The 25,256-nt window shown below is 42.1% G+C and overlaps 1 protein-coding gene and 1 long non-coding RNA gene across 9 annotated transcripts in view; one reads left to right on the forward strand and one right to left on the reverse strand.

Annotated features, from left to right (window-relative positions):
* Nucleotides 1–539: 539 nt before the first annotated feature.
* SRGAP2 (SLIT-ROBO Rho GTPase activating protein 2) overlaps nt 540–25,256 on the reverse strand; it is a 201,514-nt gene continuing 176,797 nt past the window's right edge. For 6 of the 8 annotated variants that reach the window (XM_083745469.1, XM_083745468.1, XM_083745467.1 and 3 more), the window contains 6 exons: nt 23,167–23,391; nt 16,687–16,766; nt 13,244–13,424; nt 11,949–12,095; nt 10,977–11,304; nt 540–6,509 (listed from right to left, as the gene is read on the reverse strand). In XM_083745469.1, coding sequence (XP_083601595.1) covers nt 6,129–6,509; nt 10,977–11,304; nt 11,949–12,095; nt 13,244–13,424; nt 16,687–16,766; nt 23,167–23,391 — 1,342 coding nt within the window. In that variant the 3' untranslated portion in view covers nt 540–6,128. Of the gene's footprint in view, nt 6,510–10,669; nt 10,737–10,976; nt 11,305–11,948; nt 12,096–13,243; nt 13,425–16,686; nt 16,767–21,817; nt 23,392–25,256 lie in introns of those variants that run through there. The other 2 variants (XM_083745470.1, XM_083745472.1) reach the window with 2 other exon arrangements.
* On the forward strand, nt 13,431–15,472 carry LOC310847667. Its single transcript, XR_014565957.1, has 2 exons — nt 13,431–14,119; nt 14,221–15,472. It is a non-coding gene; the product is annotated as an uncharacterized lncRNA (long non-coding RNA).

The following is a 25,256-nucleotide window of genomic DNA, read 5'->3' on the forward strand; positions in this document are numbered from 1 at the left end:
CTTGTAGCTCCAATTAGTAGCCCTTCTGTTTCAGCAAAGCAGAGCTAATCCATGGGTTGAGATCCCCACTCAGACAGTTACTGTCTCTTAGCCTATCCTATCTGCAGCGCAAACTATGATATTGCTACAAGGGTAGTGAATGCCATCAACTTGGATGGCTTAAAAAGAGAATTGTACACATTCATGGAGCGCAAAGTGATCAATGGCTATGTTCTACCTTCACTGTTGAAGGCAGGAAGGCTCTAACTGCCAGTCGCTGGGAATCGTAGCTGGGGAGTGTGTTGTTGAGCTCAGCTGCTGCTTCCTGGCTTCCCATAGGCATCTGGTTGGACACTATGAGAACAATGGCCCAGGATGGGCCATTGGTTTGATCCAGCAGCCCCTCTTATGCTCTCATGTGCCTCACAGGATTGGGGTGAAGATAAAATGGGAAACTGGAAAACCTTATCTCCCACCTTGAGCACCTTGGAGGAAAGGCGGGTTGTGAATGTAATAGTAAATAAACAAACATATTTCACACAGAACAGACATCAGACAGGTTTGTCTGTAGGCCAGCACTTCCACCATACCCAAACATTTATTTTTCCAAAACTATTGCTAATGACAACAGATATATTTGTTTCCCCTTAGCACGGATTTAACAGTTCCAACACATTTACTCCTCTAATACTGTACAATACTGTACCAAAAAGAAAGAAGAGATGTACCTCCAATATTGTACATAGTAGTATATATACAAAGTACAATTTTACAATTTGCTTGGGTTTTTTTTCTTTTTCTTTTTACTTTGAAAGGAAAATATATACACCATATATATAGATTGGTGTAGAAGATAAACAAACAAATGGAAAATTGCTTTTAAAACAAGAACATTTCATTCCAAACCCATTAAAACAACAGTTGTTAATTTAAAAACAACAACAACCCATATAATCTAATGCACTGAATGGACCCAAACCTGATTTTGCAGGATTAGATTTTAAAACATAAAAATTGAAGACTGTTAGACTGTGCAACTGAACTGTGTTACATACAGTAGAATAAAGACATCACTGCGATTCCTTTTCCAAATATATATATGTGTTAGCATTTTGGCTACATGGATTACTGTCTTTTACGTCACCTGTTCATATTTTAAGTATATTGCTCTAGCAATTTGGCACCCGCAGAGCCCAATCCAGGAAGCTCTGTTTAGGCAGATTATAGCCTTCAACTTCCAGAGAGAGAAATCTTGCTAGTCCCACTATAACTTGAAGCTTTATTTCCATCATATGGACCATCTCACTTGTAAAGAAGAAAACACAGTCTGAAAGATATTGGTTCAAAGGCGATTCTAAGATTGCATTTTTTTAAATAAAAAAAATTGGAAATATTTGCATTGGAAGCTCACATATTGTTTATTATTTTATTTTAAAGAAGCAATAACCCAGACCCTTAAATAGACTCCCTCATGCTTGCCAGATCAACTATGATGGAAATTTCTATTACATTTTGCTTCTTTTGCATTTAAGCATTCAAACAGGAAAAGTTGTTGAAACCTTCGAAAAGCAGCTACTGCACGTGCATATTTGGTTGTGCGCTATGCAGCAGAGAGGCAAGATTGACTTTTCCAAAGCATTGTGCGGTCCAAGCTTCATTCATAATTATCTGAGGTGGGAAAACATTTCTAGAAGCTATTCATAAAGCTATAAGCAAGGCAGAATTCTTCCCAGGAATACAAATTTTTAGGACCCATCTTTCCTAGCCATGTCTGAGACAATTTAGCACCACATTTACATCCAAACCATTTGCTTGACACACACATATGTGTTGGTCTTTTGAGAAATTGCATCCTAAAAGACACTCAAGCCAGAGACTTTCTGGGTAAACATGTCTCATATATGACTTTGCAGGCTTATAAGCAAAGAGAAACTTGGTTCTCAGTTTCCTCCCTGTGTCTTAGGTACGTATTTCATTATAGTTTTGTAGCTACCCTAATGAAAGCTTGCTGTATTTTAAAGCACAGTATACATTACACCCTAGAAAAGTCAGTGAAAGGAAAGATTAGTCCTGAAAGGTGTTCAGCCCTTTGGACTGTGACCCAGAAAACAGCTAAAATTTGTTATCAAAGAGAACGGCTACATTCATGAGGCTCTAGTGTTTTCCATGCAACAGGGCCAGATACCAGAATCGGGAGATACCAGCACCTTAGGAGCGAAGTCCAAACCAGTGAAGGATATGATCAGACAAACTCTTTCCCTTTCCTCTTGAAACAATCCAGAAGCAGACCAGATGAAGGCATAGGAGGCAGACATGTTAGAGGAAATGAGAGACCCTGGACTCCTTAGCAAACTCCGAAGGGAGAATGATACTTGGGGGGGGGGGGGTCAACTGTGGAGGGTCTCTCTTCTCCCTGGTATGCTCCTCCTGTTTCAGATCATTAATAGGGGAGCAATTTGGAGAAGATGGGCAACTAATGTCACCTGCAGCCCAAAATCAGAAAGACAGTTGAGATGCAATTGTGCTGGTCTTAAATAACAGTGCTCTGTTCAAGTGAAAAGTTACAGAGAGTTACAGATACAGACGTTATGCACTGTTATGCAGAGACATAAATCTTTGGAGGACTGAACCTTGTGGGCAGCAATGGCAGCTTCAGGGAAATTCTGACTTTCGCCCAGCCAGGGGGCCCAACCTTCGTGGAGGCTCATCAAAAGAAAGCAAAATGCCATTGGCCATGGCTGTAGGAAGAGCAAAAGCCCCTGCTTTGTTTCACATCTGGCATTTCTACTTTCTATTGGGGGTGGGGCAGGAAGTTACCTGAACAGAATATTATTCAAACAACTGTATACTTGTAAGAGAATGAGGGTTTGGGGGATTCCCGCCCCCCTCAATAAGTATGTAAAGGATAGATTTGTTCATGATCACAGTGTTATTTAATATCCAGTGCTTCACCATTCAGTCAGTAGAGATATAAGGGAAACGCGATGTTTTAGCATTGGGGTGTGTGGAAACTGAATGGGACTACAGCATTAAAATCAGGTTTTGGTGGTGTTGGGTTTTTTTGTTTTTTAAAAAGTCATGCCCTCTTTCCAGTGAACCTGAGTATCTGTATGTTGTGTATGGGCATGTTTGTAATGAAGATATGCCCTAAATCAGAATTTGCCAACCTGGTACCCTCCAGATGTTTTGGTCTGCAACTCCATGGGCTGGCTGGGGCAGATGGGAGTTGTAGTTCAAAGCATTTGGAGGACACTGGGTTGGCAAAGGCTGCCCTAACCACAGTAATTCATGTACCAGAGATATGTGGGAAGCGCCCTTTCCATTAACGCAAGGGCATGAAAATCTATGCAAGAGAAACTGATCCAAATTGCCTAACTTAGAGATTTTAAACTAAGCAATTTAAGCAATTTTTAAATATAAAAAAATAATGAACATTCCTTGGAGCTTGCCTGTGGAAAGTTGTTTTCACATATACATGTTCAATATAGATCATGGTGCATGTTTTAAAATTCCGGTTGGATAGCATATGATATGGTGTACATCCTTTGACATTTCTACTTCCTTTTTAGTAGGTCCTCCCTAGTGCTGAGTTCAGCCAAAAAAAAGGGGGGGGAAGCAAGTTATATACAGAAAGGTCATAAAAATATCAAGCCATTAATCATTATTTTTTTACCAGTTTGCACCCATATACCAAAACACTTTGAAGACTTGAAATCTCATTTTGTTCCAATGTGCCTTGGGTGGTCGGCATGCCCTTCACTGGTACAAGGCATGGTATAAAACCTAGACAAAATAAGGCATTGCTAGCATGTGCTCAATAGCTTTCCTATGAATAAATTCTGCCTCCATCCCTGCACCCCACCTTGGGTAGCGACATAACACTAGGCCTGCTAATGCCTTGTGCTAAAGGGAGCCCCATGTGCCTTCCAATGACACTAGTTAAAGTGTGCTGCAGGAAAGGGAAAGGTTGCACCTAACTAAACTGTCACGTTGCTGCTATAGGCACAGAAGCCCTGCTCTGGCCAAGAAGCTGGAAACCCTAACATGAACTTACAAAACTAAAAAAAACAGTAGTTTTGCCTGAGTGAAACACTATTCTCTTAAAAAAAAGCAGAAGAAGAAGCAGCAATAATAAAGAATTAAGATTCCTGGATTAGAAGTCTGTCCCATCCTGAGAATGAATGATCTGGTTGCAGCGCTCAGGTCTTTCACTTGAGCTGGCCAAGGTCCAAGATGCAGAGGTAATGTGCACACACATACCAGGGAGTGAGGTGGGTGGGTGGGTGATGTCTGTGTATTTAAAAGGCAACAGCTAGTAAAATGTTAAGGAACAGAACTGCCCCTCCATTAAAAAAATGCAAAAAACATTTTACATGGTTTTGTTTCTACCACCGTTTGTGAGATTGTCAAGTCTTTCTAGACATAATTTAAAAAAAACAACACAATTTCCCCCTAACTTGTAGGGAGCTTAAAAGAAAATGTCTGACTAACAACCTTAGATTAATCTGAAGACTACTGCAATTTTGTTTACATAAGATTAAGTATTTTGCTTCTATTAAAATATCAAATACCAACGATTTCATTCATAAAACCACAAGAAAACAGACTGCAGTTCAGACCTAGCGAATGAAAGAAAACACATTTCAGTTCCTTATCTTGCCCTCAGCTGAGGATCAAAGAAGGGTGATGGAATCCATATTAATTCATTGTTCCTTTGGTTGGTGGTGATAGAGGCAGCAGAGAAATTCCCAGTTGCTTATGAAGTCTGCATTTCTTCTTTTTTAAAATGGTTACCCTCTTGAAAAATATATTCCCATTCAATGCAAACATGAGTCCATACAGTCTGTTGGAATTCAGAACAATTGCAGTCCATCACTGTAAATGCCAGATGTAAAGATGATTCATTTTACTGTCTGTACTTATAGACATGGTGACCTGGCACAGAAATATGCTGAATACTGGACTATGTCCATGTCCCACAACAGCTTTTAATTTATTTGCCCTATGCTGCCATATTAGAAGCTCATAGGAGACTGAGCCACAAGCTGAGGAGGGGGTGGGATGTGGGGCAGAGAAGAGAGAGACAGAGACAAGCAGGGTCAAGCTGCTAACTAGGATTACCAGATCTTGAGTCTATGATTGTTCAGAACTGGAGTGGTTGGCCTGAAACTATCTCATTTTGCAAAGACGATTAAAGATGTACACACTTGGAAATGCCAGAAGAGAGACAGAGAAAGACTGATCAGTAGTAGCTGGTTTTCAAAATTTAACCTATGTTTTCAGTTTTGTCTCCTGGGTGCCCATGAAAGTGCAGAGAGGCTGTTCTAGAGACACTGTTTGAAAATCTCCTTTCAAAAGCATTCGCGCTGCTTTTAGATCTGGAAGCACCAAGCAAAGATATAAGTAGGGGATGTTTAACCATGCAAGCTCTAATGCTCTTTATTTCCCCTGCAATATCAGTTTAACTTTAAATGAACACATGCATATGTGCATGTAATATGCCTCATTTAAACCAAGGCTAAGCTTGTGCGCTTTTCATGATTTCTTTTTTAAACACAGGACAGAAAACGTATGTCTGAGAACATGGACCCCTGAAAAAAAATGATGCAGGCTGTAATGGAAACTGACCTGACCTTGTGTGGCACCATTATGCACTGTAATAGTGCACAAAAATACGCCCCAGGCATACCCAGCCATCTAAACCAGTGAGATCAAAAACATCCATGGGTGAACAATATTGTATTGTATCCCTGTAGTGGTTGAAGCACAGAAGTCTTTTCTGCTAACCTCTAAAAGATGACCCTGACGGTTTCCCTTAGTGACCAGACGCTCAAACAAGGCATTGACTGTTTACCACTCAGTTCTGTCTTTTCCTCACTGATTTCACAGCAACCTGATACAAGACTTTCTATGTCTCGGGCTACACAGAGCTGTGATGTCCTAGCATCACAGGTGATGGGAGGTGCAAAATGAGACTTAATTAGTTGGGGCTTTCCTGTCGGGAGAATCCCTGGCGTGGTAACTTCCAAACTAATCTTTAGCAGAAGTTCAATACTAATTAAATAGAAATTTCTAACATCTCCTTAACAGGGTCCCGTCATCTGAAACAAAACAAAAAAAATTGCTATATTCACAGTAGGCTTTCAAGTTCAGACAGTACAGGACTTGTCAGTAGACTGTTGAGATGCTGAGGCAACCACAGGGCTTGTGGTGTTTGTTTTGGGGAAAACCGCAGGCTTTGGCCTGGTTGCTGGAGGTTTGACCGGGGCGGCCATTTTGACGGACTTTGCTGGCCTGAAGGCGCAGGGAATGTCGCTTGCTGTGCTGGCACTCCGCTGGAAAGCTGGTTCAGAGTCTTTGAGGATCTGAGTATGCAATGGGCTGGAAGGCTCCGAGGTGGGGGCCACAACAGGGGAGGTTTTCAACGGCTCCAGGGTGTCCAGGACAACATCTGGCGCGTGCTTCACGCTGCTTTGCCTTTCCAGCTCCCGCAGCTCATTCAGAGCAGAGTTCATAGTAGCTTCAATATCCTGCAAAAGAGAGACGTTGGAAGCAATTAAAGGAGCTAGAAAACAGCTCGACTAATTCTCTGTGGTGTCTCAAAAATATTAAGCAAAAGCAGACAGTGGCAGATGCTGCTCCTGTCGTAAGAGGAATAATATGGCATGGAAAATCTCTTCCTAGTGGCATGACCAGTCCCACTATCACCCTTCCCTGCAAGGTAATATGGACAGGGTGGGAAACTATGTGGCCAGAGGACCAGCCTGTTGCTAACTGTATGAGGCCAGGCATCCAACCAACTAAAAAACTATTGTATTTAGAGTTGAAGACTTTAGCTAGATTATACATACAGCTTATACATATATAAGCTGCATGGGTGGACTGGAGCTATATCCTCCTTCCTTTCCGATCATCAATTCCCTTCTCTTTGAAACCTTAAGAACTAGAGCTCAGCAAACCAAGAGGCCTCTATGATCTTATTCTGAGCTTGGTGCCTTTTATCATTGGTAGGGATGTTGGCTTTATGTGTGGTACTCAAGACAAATTGCTGCGGAATTTCAGTCCAGAGTGCATTCCAGGTAATAACACTTTTCTTTAAACCTTTTCCCTGGTCGGATGGCTGGTAGGAAATGACTGAAACACTGGTAGATAATAGCTTGGAAAGCAAGGAGATGGATAAGAGGAACAAGAATGATGCCTGAGAAAACAGACTCCTCAAAAAGTGTAGAAACCCATTTTGCTGCTAACTATGTGGCAAATGAGCAATATGCAACTCTAAATCTGGAACGTGACACATATCAGCATTTCCTCACTGAAGCCACTTGCTATTCTAAAGTGTTTTTAAAAGATATATGAAAAAAGGTTGCTTATATGACACTTCATTCTTGCTTCACATGAAAGATGCAGGAAATAATGCAAAGGTCACAATTAGGAACAAGCATCAAGTCCTTTGTTTTTTTTAAGATCTTGGCTGGATCATGACCTAAGTTTGCTTAGAAGTTCAGCTGTAGATGTGGCCTTGACTGGTGCAATATGATTCTTGGAGAGCTCAAATGATTTAGCGTTTCCATGACTCACATCTTGGCTACAACATTTTCGTTTCCTCATAGGCATTTTAAGGCACACATGGAGGTAAATCAGTCAAGGAGGAGGACGAACCAAAGACGGTAACCAGATTCCTCCCATCACAGTCTGAAAAGATCTTAAAGCAAAACACAGATTTCAGAGATACTGGTGTCAAATGCAAGAGGTGTAGCTCACACTGTTTGAAATGACACCTGAGAGTACATGAAAGGGGAGCTCTAATTTAATGCAGCCCATTTTTCTTTTATTGAGTGTATTTCCCTATGGAAACAATAAATTACATAAGGGCAAAAAGAGGAGGGTGGATAAAAGCAGAATTTAACTGAAAGGCAAGAGAGGCTGCTATATGTCATTCAAAGCATTGCAAAAAGATATAACCCACATGCAGCCTTCTCATATAAACAAAAGGAGGAAATGCACCATAAGGGGAAAGGACAGCTTTTCAGAAGAGGACCACAATATGTATTATAGACAAGGCAGAAACTGTAGAAGCTAGATCCTGTTCCCAGGGCTGGTTAGTATAGCCAAGATCCAGCCCTAATGGTGACCTCTATTTACAATCCAATCTGTGGTGTCCAAGAATCTGAAATGCCTTATGAAAAGTTCAGCATCAACTCCAGCATGAATCATATGCTATTGAAACAGGTGAGATGAGAATGCATGATGGGCACAGGATTGCAGCCCAAATGGTAAATGACTTGGTGGTTGGTTCTGCTCTTATTGAGTGCCTTACAACAAATAACTGGACAGGAAAAGAAATCTGTCTCATGCCCCACACCCCAATGGGTGGCATGGAACAACAGATAAAGACAATGTGTGCCTGCTTATTTCCAAGACCAGATTTCTGGATGCTGTGATAATGGGCTTCAAGGAATTATCTATTAGTATTCGAAGGGACTTTATTCTCTGATGTTTTAATACAGTTTCTTTCTCTCCCTTTAGAATTAAGTGGTTATATAGTTCCCCCCCCCTTTAAAGTGAGTGGGGTGTGTGTGTGTGTGTGTGTGTGTGTGTGTGTGTGTGTGTGTGTATCTATCTCTATCTCTATACACCTGCCCTAAGGCAGAATAAACAATGAAATAAAAGTAATTGCACACAACCAGGAGGTATAAAAGCCAAACATTCAAACAACAGCAGCATCGGATAGCCTAGTGAGTTCCTTCACCCCGTTTCTTTTCTTGGAATGCCCAACTTTGTAATATGAGATTCAAGTGCGTGTGAGCTTTTGACAGATTCATCACATAGTGAAAAGCAGAAGACCTGGCCAAGCATGTAAGTGCAGTACACCTACAGCTGGAGAGGAAACCAAGAACCAAAACCTTCTCTGAGCACACAGCATAGCACTGACAGACTTAGATGGATTGCCATTTCTGAAGAGTGGCAGAATACTTCAAGTCTCGAGCAGCTTTAAACAAATGATTTCTAATATATTCTGCAACTGCAGACACATGATGAGATTTTTTTTTTTGTAGTGAACCAGTTTTGCACTGAAGAGAAACTCCCGCTCGGTTTTTAGAAGGTGAAAACACATTATGTGGCTATGGAGTAGTTAATTGAGAAAAAAAATTATGCAAGGCTTCCTTAGTGGTCCAAAAGAACACATTTTTGTGGGCTTGTGTTCCACTCTGGACCAATGTCGCACTATCAAGCTTCTTTGAAAACAGTGCTCATTTCAAAAATTAGAGGAGGAGGGGAATCACATGATGGCTTTACGCTAACATGGTCTAAAAGTCTCAGCGCCCACATCCAACCACAGCTGTGTACACACCAGTGAAACCATCCCCTATCACTGCCAACAGAAACAATCACTGCCAACAGAAACGACGAGATGTGCTTTGTTTGAAGGTAGCTCCTTATCACTGACTGAAACTGAGAAGAAAGAGCAAAGCTACTACAAAAATTCCATGGAAACAGGATAGATTGTTGTGTTCTTTTCATGATCCCTTAACCTCTAAGTGCAGTTAAACAAACTCACAGATCTGGGCTGTGGGTTCAAAACAGAGGCAACAAAAACTCAGTTTTTCAAAAATCCTGGGCTTTGAGATTCTAACACAGATTCCTGAAAGCATAGAATATTAACACTGCATATAGCTCTGTTTTCACCAAAGCCTTTGCCAACATTTATCCCAAATGATTTAGGGGAAACAGAGTTAGATGATGAGGATGATGACAATAAGTGGAAAGAGCATACAGTGAAGAAATAAAATGTGATTTTTAATTCAGATAAAAAACAGGACTGGGGAGAGTGGTTATGATGGTGTTATGGCCCTCATTCCCTGACTGTTAGTTTCAGCAAGGTCCAACATTATCAACTGTAGAAACAGAACAGTAGGAAAAAGGATATATAGTGTTAAAGCAGGTATGTTTCCATGCACTTTTCACCAAGGTGTATCCCTTGGGTGGCAAGAGATTTGAGTGTATTATACAAGATGATAAAACTCAATGGAACAGGTATACACCATATAAAAATGCAGGAGTTCTAGACAGTCTGTGGTCCCTTTCACATTTGTATCTCAAAGTCCTGGGTGAGCAGAAAAAGACACAGTTAAATGGCTTTCTGCTTACCTTAGAGGACTTCTGTTTCTCAAAGCACAGGAATCTAGCCAGATCCCTCTGTTCTACATTGCCTATGAAAACTGCTTATGTTTTCTAAAACCATAATCATGGGAGTTGTAGTCCAAACATCTGGAGGACACCAGATTGGGGAAGACTGTCTAAAACTAACAGGAAACATACTCTGCCGTTAGTATTTTGCTATGGGTTAAACTAAGAGCACTAAATTCCCATGGCTTTATCCATTTCTACGTTTTAGCAATTTCCTCATGGACATGTGAAGAGCAGAAACTCAAAGTTTAAGTGAGTCACATGTGATCAAAATTTGGTCATGTAGCCAAGGTTCTCAATCAAATGCATCTTAACTGGGATGCTTTGATGCAGGTAGTTTCTAACCCTTATGAATCTTTGAAAATTGGTCTCAAGTTGATTAAACATAGGCGCTGTTCCATGCTTTTTTGATTGACTAGGCATGCAGCAATCACAAACCGAGCTGATGTTTTAGAACTGAACAGAAATTTAAATGTTCGAATTTTAAAAATTCAGAGGTTACCTCAGAATTCAAAACTTGACTTGTTTTGATCACCTCTAAGGGGACGCTTCCTGATCTGAAGCAAATACTGAAGCAAAATATAAAATATTGATATCAAATAACACATGTTGCTAAATATACAACATTCACAGAACAGCTGGAACATATTTGAGTATTAGATGAATGTTTTAGTGAAAAGTCAACATCAAAATTCACAAAGGAGATTTTTTTTTTTAACAGAATGGGTAACATGGGCTGGAGATATTTGTTTACCACTGTATGCAAGTTAAGCCCCATCTTACCTCAACCTGGCCTAGCTTCTTATTACCTGTGCAATGACTTCAGGGTCCATGGGCCGGTGGTTATTAAAGCTCTTTGACCTTCCAGTGGTCACATTTTTCCGGATGTGGGGGCTATCTATCCTGTTCTTCAGAGAGGCATGTCGGCTGAGCGAATTGAGGCTCCCATGGCCACTGATGGAAGATGCATCTGGTACCTCTTTCGGGAGACTTTGGCTCATAATGGGTTGTGAGGAGGGACGTGAACTGGCCACAGCTCCTGGTGGGACTGGTTCTCCCAGGGAGCTGGGCAGCCCGTGGCTGTCACTTTGACGGAAAGCTCTTCGTATGCTGCCAGACTCTGGTCTCTTTCTTTGCCTGTCACCATAAAAGAAGCAGGAGGTGGGGTGGGTGGGGATCACGTGTTATTGAAGTTGCATTTCAACACAGGAATCCCAGAAAGGCAATGAAAGGATACTGAAATTGCAAAATAAACATTCTGAACTAAATCACCTTTTCCACTCTGCTTATAATAACAAGCCACCATGAAGGTTAGCGCGTCAGAACAGAAACAGGAAGGACCCAGGTTCTACTCTCCACTTAGCCACAAATCTCACTGGGTGATTTGAAGCCAGCCAGCTTCCCTCAGCCCACTTTATAGGGTTATTTACTTTATAGGGTTATTACAGGGGGAAAGCAGGGCAGGAATCAGGCACACTGCTTTGGGTTACTTGAAGGGAAGGTGGGCTAGAAATGTAAAATATAAATGATTGATTGAAACAAACAGTTTCAACATTATTGGCAGCCAAATGGGAAGTGTTTCAGTACTGCGAAATGTTGGCCTACTGACCTGGATGTCAGAGCTGCAACTAGTAGTATACCCCCCGGTGCGACAAAACATTACATAAAACAATACAAATAAGCTAAACTAGTTCAACAGCTCAAAACTAAACAAAAGGGAAAAACCAAAGCTCAACACATACATTAAAGAGTAGTAATACAAAACCGATATTAACTCTTACTTATTGATATTTGCAAGATAAATGTCTGCAACATGGCTCCCACTTGGGCAGTTGGAACCAGCTCTGGCAGTCACCTTTTCTTCCGGTGGCTCTGAATTTACTTCTATTTCAGATTTTGGGCTTGATCTTTCTGATACTCCATCCTCACTAGAGAAGAAAAGAGCCACAACCACAAAACCTATGTTACATCCTCAAGGTAAGCCACAGTAGAAGTCGCAATAGCCGGAACAATTTTATCATCAGGTTTTTTTAATGCTCTCAAATTACAAGATCTCATTTTAATGCTTTACTTAAAGGCTGGGTGGTGTTCTTGGATCCTGAGAGCAGTCATAATGCAGCTGGTAAAACTAAGATGCTCTTTTCTTGGGGGGGGGGCGTGATGTTGACTATATGATCACATGAAGCAGCTGAGCATGTGTATAGGGCAGCATTGAGGGATCTGGAAACCAACTATGAGGAATAGTTGGAAGACCTGGGCATGCCTAGCCTCAAAAAGGTTAAGGGGGGGGGGCGGACTTTGGTAATATGGTAATATGAGTGAAGATAAAATCCCCCCAATCCCTTTTGGTACAGTTGTTTTTTAGAAACTTTTTTACTTTTAATATTATGTTGCGCCCCCTTGGCTTAGCACCCTGTGCGAGGGAACCACCCACACTGCCCTAAATCTGGTGCTGAAAGGAGGCATGATAGGCACCTTGTATTATCTGAAGGGCTGCTATGCAGCAGATGAAGCTGACCTATTCTCTGTTGCTCCCGAGGGCAGAATTAGAACGCATGGGTGGAAATGATAGGGAAGCAGATTTCGGTGACACTTCCTAACAGCTAGAGCTGTCTGATGGGAAGTGGTGTACCCTCCTTCCTTGGAGGTATTTAAACAGAGGCTGGATGCTAATCTGCCAGGAATGTTATGTTTGCGAAATCCTGTATTAAAGCATGGGGGTTGGACTAGATCAGCGCTTTGCAAACTTTTGATGTCAGTGACGCACTTTTTAGACACACAAAATTTCATGACACAGTAATTCAGTTTGACTAGCAAACTGGGGGTTAAACTAACCCTTTTCCAGTCCTGGGAGCAGCACGGGGAGTGTTCACACTACGCACTGCTACCAGTACGCACTAACACGTTGCGACAAACAGTTTGGAAAGCTCCGGGCTAGATCCTTCCCAACTCTTTGTTCCTAATACTTTAAGGCGCAAATAGACATTACTAGACATCCTCTTCCTCAGAAGCAAAATTAAATCTGAGCCCTGTTTATCCAAGTACCATGCCCCAATGGTCTTAAGAGGTAACATACGTGTCCTGGACAACGATGTATTGATGGGGGATCAGGCCATCAATTCCATTGTGACGGCCCTCCCACCAGTCGTCAGAGGCCCGGTGATAAAGCAGGAGGGAAGCCCCCTTTTTAAAAGAGAGCTCACGTGCTGTTCGGCCGCTGTAGTCAAATTTGGCTATTGCTTCAATAGGTTCACATTCTGCAGGAAAAATAAACAACATTTCAATGAATTTGCATATCAGTATTTAAACCATTCACCTTAAAAAGTAAAATAAAAGTGAGGAATTCAAATATCTATATATGTTGTCAGCTGAGATACTGGAGGTCAAATGCACCTGGCAAATGAGGCCAGGCCATTTAGAAGCACGTTATACACCCTCCAAAGCTTTAGAGGTCTACTGCTACCAGTGAAATGTTCACGGATGCTTATCTCTATGGTGAACTCAACATAACTGTCCTGGCAGCTGAGGACAGGTGGGCTGGTCCACAGGATTTCCAGACACACAGTATTTTCTGTACTATGCAAAGAATTGCTCAGATGGGAGTAGTCAGGTCAGAAAATGGTAGAGCCTGTTGAGACCTTAATGGCTTCTTAGGATCTGGATCATGCTGGGCCTGAAAGTGGCAGTAGAACAACTTGCCAACTGCTGCATGAGGGGAAGTTAAATGAGGCACAAGGGGTTCACAATCCACATGAAGCTAAGGTATGTACAGGCCTTTGGTCTGACTTGTCGTCAGGGTGGCATGAGATTGTGAGATGCTTTAGTTGAGATTCCTGTTTTGCAGAGGGTTGGACTAGATGGCCCTTGGGGTCCCTTCCAATTCTACAATTCTACAGTTCTATGCTTATTGACAAAGTAAAGGCTCTAAGGGTTTCTTCACCTAGGTGTGCACGTAAGAGTACACACACACACACACACACACACACACACACACACACATCCTCTTCAGTGGATACCTAAATATATGCAGTCTAAATAAACGTTGTGAAGAAGATGCTTGGAAACTGTATTGTAATAGGTACACCAGGGACCCAAGAATGCCTGCAGCTCCCTGCAGAGTATACAGTTAGTGGCAAAAACAGGTTTGTTTCTGCACAGTGGAATGGCCTGCTGGACATACTCCTCCACAGGGTGGAAGTTATTCCAAATTATTATGTTCCCAAGCAATGAATCCCAATAAGGATCATGAGCAGAGTCTCCCTGCACTGAGGTCCCCCCCCCCCCGCCTTTGTAATCCAGTCCATGGTTCTCGTCTACACTCTAATTCTTTGGGGGGAATTCAACATCATGCTAAGTGGGTTGTTCCATTTGCACAAGCATTTTGGCTTCCCGAATGAAGTGATCCCACCTCTCCTAAACTTCCTGAGCCAATTTCAGGGGAAATACCGGGTACTCAGGGGGTGGGGAGGAAAGTCCTGTTGCATATGCAGAAGTCCATGTGGAAGGCATCTGCTGACAGGACTCATTAGTTGAATCCCACCCACTGTATTCTACCTCTGCCTCTCTTTCTTGACTGGTTATCCCACTTCTTTCTACCTTACCACCTCTGATGACCTCTACAATTGACCTCTCAGTCTTGATCCTTGCTCTTTCCTCCCTTCCTAGTCTTGGCAAATTTTGCTTGGCTCAGATGAACACACTCATTCAAAAAGACATTTTTATTATTACTGAATTCACTCTCCATTTGGATAGCCTTTCTCCTTGGCTGATTTTCATTATGCAATAAGTCACTACCTAAAAGCCCAACAGCATGAATCAGGCAAAAACTTAAGTTATGCCTCAGAAAAGTTGCTTGTTCGAAGAGGAAGCCCTTCTTTGGGGAAAGACAATTGTGATCTGGGTAGGCTCTCTCAGGAAGTACAGGGTGAATGTGTCTGAGACAAAGAGACTTCAGCACCGCTGCCTTTGGAGCCCCTCGAACCAAGAAACTGAGCTTTACCCCCAAGGCTGCAAAGTACAGAGACTGGCTGAAGGCCAAGCAAGCACATCTGTAAGACTGAAAATCCAGTAATGGATTTTCCAGAAAGAGAAAGAGTTATCTGAACTATGCATTGCAAAGTAGTTTGTAGACAGAGAGCTCGAGTAATCAGCTCACACTAGTTAACAAGGTTTTACCTGGGTAACAAATCATGGTTGTTTTTAGCTGGGTTGGAGTGTTTTTTTAAATGAATACTCCTTGAATTGTGTGCTTCCCTGTTTTCCTCTTGCTTGTTTAGTTTCTGGCACCAACTAACACATTTCTTTTTTTTTTTTAAAAAAGGGCCTCCATTGTGCGTTTTATTACCAGCTAGGGAATTGTATATTTCAAATAGCAATTGTTTATTATACCAAAATCAGCAGGCCACTTAACTTCCAATATTCCCTTTTGGAATTTAGCCTTTAGCTTGGTGAGGGATAATGACCTCTAATGCCCAGCAGGCCTGCACTACAGCTGGGGGATAAAGATAAAAAATAGCTACTGGTCCTCCTTTCAACCTTGAACCTGTTGTTGTTGTTTAGTCATTTAGTTGTGTCCGACTCTTCGTGATCCCATGGACCAGAGCATGCCAGGCACTCCTGTCTTCCACTGGCTCCCGCAGTTTGGTCAAACTCATTATTAGCTTCGAGAACACTGTCCAACCGTCTCATCCTCTGTTGCCCCCTTCTCCTTGTGCCCTCCATCTTTCCCAATATCAGGGTCTTTTCCAGGGAGTCTTCTCTTCCCATGAGGTGGCCAAAGTATTGGAGCCTCAGCTTCAGGATCTGTCCAAAAAGCCAGTGATCCTCCTCTCAACTTTGAACCTAGGCGTGGCCTATTAGTCTTTGTCCATTAATTATCATTCAATGGACCAGGAAAGGCTCCAACATTATTGCAATTCACACTTGACATAGCAAGAGACAATGGAATTGTCCATCTAATCCAATTCTCAGTCTTAAGGCACGACTGTTAAACCTATTAACATAAACTTCATGATTACCTGATGATTACAGCTAGGATGGCTTACAGATTATAGTTAAGATGCTTTAACACAGAGTTAAGATGGTTTAATATCATAGGCAGGAAAACAGGAGTAAAAAAGAGCCCCATGCCAGAGGCCAACACAGCCTAATTACTAAAACTGTGCACTTGGATTTCCAGATAGTTCAAGTAAGCAAGTCATAGAGATGTTAACAAGAGAAATTCAGAGACCACAGCCCTTCTCCTGTAGTACATCTCCATCTTGCTACCTTGACAACAGCTCACTGAAATCTTTGTGATCAGTGAAGTATTAAAACTGGCATACCAGATTTGTGGCTCTAGCTAAGAAACATGAGGAAATATCTTAAACCCACCTTGCCTTGCTGGTAATTTCTGTTTTGTCCAATAAGCCTATATACACAGGGATGACACCCACCTGCCGAAACAGCTTTCCCATCTCATGCCAAGCTTGAAAGTAAATGGGCAGCCAGCTTTGAAACAGCTGTCAAACAACTTCTTACCATCATCGCTGGTATGGTGTTCAGTGACCATATCCTGAGCTGCATCTTCTGTGGAGGCTGTCTCTCCATGGGGGCTTTCACTGCAAGAAGAAAGACAGAGAGGGCTACGTTGACGGGGCATGTTTTCCTGGTTTTTTTTCCAAAAAAGAAAAGAACTGGCTGGTAAATGGTATGTGGCACCAGGGGTATCCCAATGACACTTGAACTTTTGGGTGGAAGAGCAATGTACTTTACTTTATCACTTTATTCTACTTACTTTACTTGAAGAGCAATGTTTGATGGAGACATGCAAAGTATGTAGTTTGGAGAGTAGCAACCTTTTGAGGCTTGGGTGGCAATAGTAACTTCTCTCCTTAAGCTTAACTCTGCAGGGGGGGGGGGGGACAAAAGCTCCTACACCACACAGACGTGTCATAGATGGGGCTTTTGAAATAGGTCAGAAGATGGGAGGCACATGTCCTGGTCCTACATCCCGAAGAATATGTGGTGGTCCATCTACTCCAGCACAGGTCAACATGTGAAGTTGCCTTACGGTGAATCTGACTCTTGGTCCACCTAACCCAATATAGTTTACTCGGATTTGCAGCAGCTTTCCAGGGTCTCTGCTACCTGATCCTTTTACCTGAATATGCTGGTGATTAAACTTGGAATCGTCTGCATGTGCTGTACTACGGAGCTATGGGCCCTCCTAACAGTTTAGCTGGTGCCATGAAATGCTTGAAAAACATGGGGCATGAGGTGTGTTGTGTGAGAGCTGGGAACAAAGGCTTGAAGGTCTATCAGCGGGTGCCACATGAGGTGACGTTCACATTGCTAAGCTCTGAATGGGACCTGTCTAAGATGTAAATTCTTTGCAAGTTTTGTGACATGGTAGAAAAAGTTCTTAATTAAATAACTAAAGTCCCCCTTGCCTGTCTCACAATGGCTTCTCTACAAACAATTTAAAATGATAGCTTTGACTCCTACACTGCTTGGGATCCCCATACCTAAAGGAATGCTCCTTACCATATGTACCTACCCAGGCCCTGAGGTCATCGGTGGAGTCCCTTCTTCAAGTTCCCTCTCAGAATGGAGGGTAATTCCAAGGGAGATGGCCTTTTCAGTAGTGGCCTCCCCTTCGTGGAATGCTCTTGCTAGAAAAACTTATCTAAAGTTTTGTCTACTTTATAAGATCTTATTAATTAATTAATTTTGTATATGGCCTTCCGTCTGTAGATCTCAGGTCAATTCACAAAGGTTTGACATCAGGAAAAGACTTTTTTTTGTTCACTGGGGCTTTATTATTTATTATTGTTTTATTATAGTATTTGTCGAATGGTGGCATTATGTTCAGATTTTAGCTTTTGTAGCTGGGCTGTATTTTGTGGCTTTGTGTCTATCTTGGATTGTGTGACTGGATTTAAACCAATGTGGGTCAGTTTTACTGATTTATGTCTTTATTGAGTGGTTTCTTTTACACCCCCCCAATTTTACTGTGTATGCCATCTAGATAGTATTTTTGTCAGGCAGTTCATAAACTGAACTGAACTGAACCAGCAAAATAAACACATTTTGTTCCATATACTCTGCGTCAGGCCCAAGGCTCAGGATAGACAAGTAAATACTTTAGTTATGTTGGTTCAAATTTCAATCCCCCAACTCAAAAGGACATCAGTCATTCTGCAGCAGTAGATTTCTTGCATCATTAGGAGTCTGGACTAGAAGATCTTTGAAGTCCCTGTCAACTCTGTGGGTGGGATTCACCTAAACAGCCCCAGAAGTCAAAGCCTACTCAAGGACTTTTGTTCATGCAACAGGGTTTCCCCATATTATGTGATCCAAAATTGCCTGGGGGAACATGTTCAAGAGAGGGGCAAGCTGCAATGCTTGCAGAAACAGAACAATAAATTCCACATTATGATTCTGTCTGGAAAAACTAGATGCTTTCCTACTGTTTAGTTTCCCCCTCCTGCACAATTTTTCTTTCCTTTTTAAAAAATTCACCAAGCTGCCCCCACCATTAAGCCTCAAAAGCTCTTCCAGATACAGATGGCACTTGGCACAAGTTGTGAAAATATATCAGACCACTAAAATAATAGTTGCTGTGTATTTTTTATCTAGCCTGCCATAGGTGCTGTGCACTCAATGCAGACACATCCAGAGATAGGGCGTAACAGAGCTTTGTTCCCCTGAATGAGAAGACCAGGATATAATAGGAACTAGACAGCTTCTGTACACTTCCATAACCGGACTTAGCTTTCCACCAAATCCCTTGGTCAAGGCAGCAAGATAAGGGGAGTGGGTGCATGTGTAGAACCTAGAGAGGAAGCCACAGTGGTGGCTGGTGCCAGTTGGGAGTGGTGGGGGAGAAAGTAGGGAGGCAAATGGTGGGTGGAGGCAAAGGCAGAGACAGCAAATTCTAGTTTTGTCCTCCTCCTCCCTGCTTAGTTCTACAAAGGCAAAACTGAGACTAAGGAGGAAGAAACCATTGACCAGGGCCATCCCCTGGGGGAGGTGGATTTGGCTGAACACAGACTGAAGTTGGGGGGGCAGTGCCCCATTTACCCTAATGAATCAGCCTCCACTGTCCTCCCATTCTCTCCCCCCCCCCAGTAAGTAGATGTCTGACATGCTAAGTACCCATACAGTACATCTGGAAGGAAAGATAGGATTTGTTATGCCACCCTACCCCTCATTTTGGGGTAGATCTGGAAATGTAAGAAGCTGTTGTGGATGCCACAAAATAACCAATTCACAGAATTAAAACTGGTGATGTTCAGAACCCCCCCCAAACAGGGGCCCTCACCCCAATAAAGTAGACAAAAAAGCAAGCAACCGCCCCTCCCAGCCCCCCAAAAGGTACACTTTGAACTGAACAACCACCCACACCCAAAAATCCATTAAAAATAACTGGGAGGGAAAGGGGACCTTAGTGGGCACAGAATTCTTCTGTGATTGAGCATGACACCTGCAGTAGACTATATTTAGCCTTGTAGCTTACTAGATCAGAAATGGGAAATAGATAAGACAATTTAGACATTTACAGAGACTTCAGTATTAATCAAAAGGCACGATTTTGCCCTATTATGATTATACCAATATCAACTGGGTGGCTGGGGAAACCCAGCCAGATGGGCGGGGTATAAAAAAATAAAAAATTACTTGTTTGTGTACAGTTGTAGACTGATTTTTGGTCTCTCTAAAATCCTCAGATTTCTTCACAGTGGGATGCTTTGTATCATCTTTTTTAGGAATTAACTGACCGCCATTTTTAATAAAAGTGTGTGTATGCATATGCATGTTGAACAAAATGGAACATCTCATTACAGTTAATCTATATGAAACCCCAGCTTTTGAGTTGCATCCAGAATCTGCATCTTAGGAGATGACAGGCAGTCCTCCTATATTTATCAAAGCATGGTAAGTAAGACATTTAAAGGCAATGGCGAACATTTCAGATTTTGAGATAATGAAGCTTATTATAAATATGTACTGATGTACAGTGCAAAGATATGATCCCATGACATTCCTGCCCCCACCCACAAGCTCAATTCTCATTCAGAATTAATTTCCTTGGTTGAAAGAGATATTGTTTTTCTAACTCTTATGTGGCCATTTATGTACTGTACTACAATGAGGCAGAACACTAGAAGAAATTTACGATGAGAAATACTGTTACAATATGTTGAGAGAACTAGCTTAGCCGCTAGGGGATCCCTATGCCATGTATGGTAGAAACCTCTGAGGTTCAGAGCCCTCCACACACTATGACTTAATCCTATGATACTTATGAAGCAAAGGTTGTATTTCTCCTAGCTTAATTACTCTGAACATAAGATGATGAACTGAACTCCTTTGCCTTCAAGGGAAGAAATGTCTGGTGAACTCACATGACCTAGTGTTTTTTCTAGAAACACAATCATTCCTATCACCTTGTGTTGGATAAATGGTCTTGTGGTGTGTGCAGGCCAATTTGTTTCCCAATGTTTCACAAAATCAAAACTTCTCACTACACTTTGTCCCCAAAATGTTGAACCATGCACAAGGGTTGTGGTGCACATGGACATCCGAAGTGAATGGAAATTAAGTTCATGGTAGAAAATTAAATGGGCACTCAAAGTCCATTTAAGACAAATAGATTTGAGATAAATAGATGTCGAAAAGAATGAAAGGAAACCCCAGAACACCTGCAATGTATAAGGTATTCTTCACATTCATACTGAAAAGGATGAGGAGCATCTGCCCAGCAATCAAAGACATGTTCAATGAAAACTGAACAAGATACATGTTACACAATGGAAACAGAATGTATGAACAATTGCTTTATCTGAGATACTAAGAGGGTACATGTCCTGAATAATGCATTTTTCTAAAACACTCAAATAAACATCCTGATGATTGGCGCCCACTGACGATGCATTAGTCTTCTGTTAAGGGGGGAGGAGGGTGGGAATGGGGAAAAACCAATTGTTCTGTTGATGTCATGTTTATATTTTTGAAAACTAATACAAATCTTTTAAAAAGAAAAAAGAAAGGTGGGCAAGATAGCAAGGTTACTGCTATTTTTTTTAGTTCAGCAGGCTACATATCTGAGGTACTCTTCAGGCAATACTTTGCTCTGCCACCATTTCTCTCTCTCTCTCTCACACACACACACACACACACACAGAGAGAGAGAGAGAGAGAGAGAGAGAGAGAGAGAGAGAGCACAGAAAGATTAGAAGGAAACCTCAGGCTTGAATACTCTGTCCCTTACTCTCTTTACCACAAGATGAAAACACTCAAATTGAGAGCTCCCTGCATTATTTGAATCTGTTATCTTCTTTGATCCAGGAACTTTAAAACTCTCCTTAAAATATTGTTCATTGCCCCACATCCCACCTTGTACTGTTTATGATTTTGGGACAGCAATCATATTGTGACAAGAGAGGGGGGGAGGGAGAGAGGATGCAATGAGACATAGCCACTGCAAATTGCTTCAGGACTGAAATGTGAAAATCTTAAGTGAAAGGCATAAACCTGGCCTAATCCATGGAGAATAATGGAACCAGATGGCTTCTGAAGCAGCCTTTCATACGGAGTTTGTTTGCAAGCCATACAAAGTGCATAATGTTAGGTATATTATACTTATCATATTATATTTCCATCATTATTTATTTTATATAACAATTTTTATTTTCATAAAAATAAAATAGAAATATTGATACAGATAATATCTGTCCAGAAAGAAGGTTACAACCATAAAATTCATGATACAACATTTAGGATTTCTTGGCAAATTCTTTCATTCCAGTACAAGAAGGATCTTCAACTGTCCATGACTGTAGGTTGTATAATTTCACAAAGTCTTTTAACACAAGTAATTTTTTTTATCATCACCAAGGTCTGCTGGGCACTTCAGAGCCCATTGTCCAAAGTCAGCAAGTTTGATTTCTTCAAACATTTTCCATAATTTTTGATGCTCTTTTAAACACCAGCTGCTGAAATACCAATAAACTAGTTTCTATACCTCTTTCCCAGCTGCAAATACCACTGTGTGGTATCTTGAAAACTCTAAGTAAAGGCACTAATGGAGGCACATATTTTCATATAGTATTGTAGTCATTTTGCGACCAAGAGTAAATAGCAAAAGGGGCTTAACTAAACAAAATAAAATTAAGATCAGTAGCAAACGAAAGCAAAGAAAGGCTCCACTTTTTGGAAGTATGAATACAGTACGAGAATGTGCTGTGTGGCCTTGCAGTCTGGGGTTCAGTGTCTGCACTGTGCATAGTAGCTGAGAGGAAAGGGGTTGTTCTGATGAAGATGCAACCAAGCGGGTTATTTTCACATTCTTCTTTTCAGGTAAAATAGTGGGGCAAGCTGCTCCACCACTACAACTCCCCCCCCCCCCCGCCACCAATCTAATGACAGGAGCTGCTCTGGCTGAATTGTTTGCAGATGTGGGCTTCAGACTAAATGCGCAGCCAGGCCCCCTGTGCACTGGGCAGGAGAGAAAGGAAGGCTTCAAGTTTCCCCCACTTGTTGCTGCTGCCCTGAAATTAACCCATGCTGCAGCTTCCTAAGTTCAGCTGCTACTGACCTTGTCTCTGAAGCAAAGTCGCTCAAGACATGTGGAAAAATGAGAAGAATGTCAGCGATGAATTCAGGCTATGTGTCTGCTGTGCAGCTTTCGCCAGCAGATTACGGTAATTACCATAACACCCTTATGGACAGTTTCATGGGCATTATCCTTTGGTATAATGAAGTGCAGTCATGCAATGTGCTTTCTGAATCTTCGGGGCCTGCAGGTTTAGGGTGGGGAAAATCTGTTGCACTCAGGACTGTGAACCTCACCAATCTTGCCTCTGCTCAGTATGTGACTCACAATCGGGATAAGTTCTGGGGCCAGCATTTGAAACGGGGAAACGATAGCATTGTCGAAATATGCAATTTACTAGTCAGACTACAATCTAGCGCTATATACCCCCTTCACTCGTTACCCATTATCTCCTACCGTACCAGTAATCCTCAGTGCTTCCACCCCTGGTGTATATAGGGCCCTCCAGCTCTCTTGGTCCTGGGAAGACATTCTCGTGTTGTATGATTATAGTTTTGATGAGCTCATTGACATGGGCTTGGCAGGAGACCTGATCATGGCCTTCAGGCACTGACATCAGCGTGGGCCCAAAGCAGATGGCTAAATTGTAGGGGTCCATCATGTTGTCTTCACTGAACTGAGATAAACTGCAGAAGACAGGAAGGAATGAGAGGAAGAGGGTGAATTAGGAGCAATGATACCTACAGTACAGAGCGAATTGTTAAAATGGAGGGAGGTTAGCTCTGCTTGCTCGGATTTTAAAACTTGATCTCATGTGGCAAGAATGTCTTGAGGCTACTTAGGGAAAAAGGACCACCACCCTCAACAGTAATGGTATTTACCAAAAGAACGGCGAGTTTTTCTGGCTGTACCGCTTTGGATCAAATTCAGTTTTGTTTGCATAGATGGTGCTTCTCTGAACATTTGCACTGAATGCATATTCAGAGCACTTCCCTGCTGACTAGCGCATTGATTTCTTTATTAAGCAGCCAGCCTCTTTTCCATTTTCTGAACATCCCTTCAATTAACACGTAGGGCATTTGTTAAAAGCGTGTGTGCATGTGTTGGGAAGAGTCATCATCATCTAGCTCCCTTTTAAGGAGGCTTATTCTCCGTGCCGATTGAATGCTGTTGCCAGGGATTTATTTCTTGGCATGTCGTTCAGTGCACCCTGCCTGGATAGCAGCTGCAGAAGCAACACCTCCTATCCAGCCAAGAAACAGATGAAAGTGTGACTGAGCCACGGTGCCGCATGGTTCACAGCACAAGGCTGCAAAGAACCTGGCAACCAGCACACCCCTCTGGCTTTTTCCATTTGCACCCTTCCTCACAGCCAACATTTATCTCTCTTTCAGCTGCCCAAGAACTGCTGAGAATGCTAAAATGCCATGCCAACATTCAAAATGGAATGTCAGTCATGGGTATTTTGAGCATCTGTCAGTGTAACGCAGTGAAAATGTTTGAAGTTAAACAAGGCTCAGAGGGACAACTTTGCTTTGAAAGGTTGGGGGATCTCACAAACCCCACCTTACTGTGGCTGCCTGGGGTATTATGTTTGCCACTGCCAAGAGCATGCAATTCAAGTGCTGCTGTTTAACCCCTGTAACCCACCAAAAGGCAAAAGAAAAGGCCTCTCTGCCCCACACTTACGTCATTTAAACAATTTATATGCCGCTTAGCTACAAGAGTCGTTTGCAAAGAATGCAACACGGAAAATAAAAACCAGTTAAAATTAAACTTCAATTTAAATGGCTGCTGGAACAACAAAATAGGCAGGGCCTCCCTAACCTCATCTGCAAGGGAGTTCCATGAAACTGGCCCTACAATACTAAACGATATAGCTTCTGGTGGATATGAGCTGGGCATCTGAGCCATGACTCCACAATGATCAGGCAGGGACAAAAGAGATTAGGCAATTCTTGAGGTACCCTGGGCTCCGATTGTTAAAGGCCTTGTAAATTAATAAAAAAAAATTTAATTTTTTGGCCTGGTAGTGTATGGGCAACCAATGCAGACTTCTGAGCACTGAAATTGCGTGTTTGCGATAGTTTGTCCCCATTGACAATTTAGCTGCAGCATTTTTCACCAGCTAGAGCCTCTGGACTAGGCCCAAGAGTAACCTCACGTAGAACACAATAATCAAGTCTTGCCACTGCATTGATCACTGTAGCCAGACTATCCTTGTCCAATGAAAGCTGTATGCAGTTCTCTTTCCACCAAGGCCCATCAAAACTCTTTTACAAGCATTCATCTGAACATGTGAGGCTTAAAAAATGTGTAGAACGGTGCGGGACACATATGCAAACTAAGATCCCCAAGAACTCGGGCTCCTCCAAGACCTTTGTGTGTTTGGCTGAACATGCATAGGAACCTTGTCACGATAAGGAACCCTGCCTTATTACTGCTCTTCACTGGGCAAAGGCTTCTAAGCATGATCATCCAAATCGCACATGGACATCTGTGCTGAATGCACAAAGGTTGGAAAGGAATCCACATGCAGGGCTGGGGACAC

The sequence above is a fragment of the Podarcis gaigeae genome, assembly GCF_964106915.1.
Source record: "Podarcis gaigeae genome assembly, chromosome: 6".
Taxonomy (NCBI): Eukaryota; Metazoa; Chordata; class Lepidosauria; order Squamata; family Lacertidae; genus Podarcis; species Podarcis gaigeae.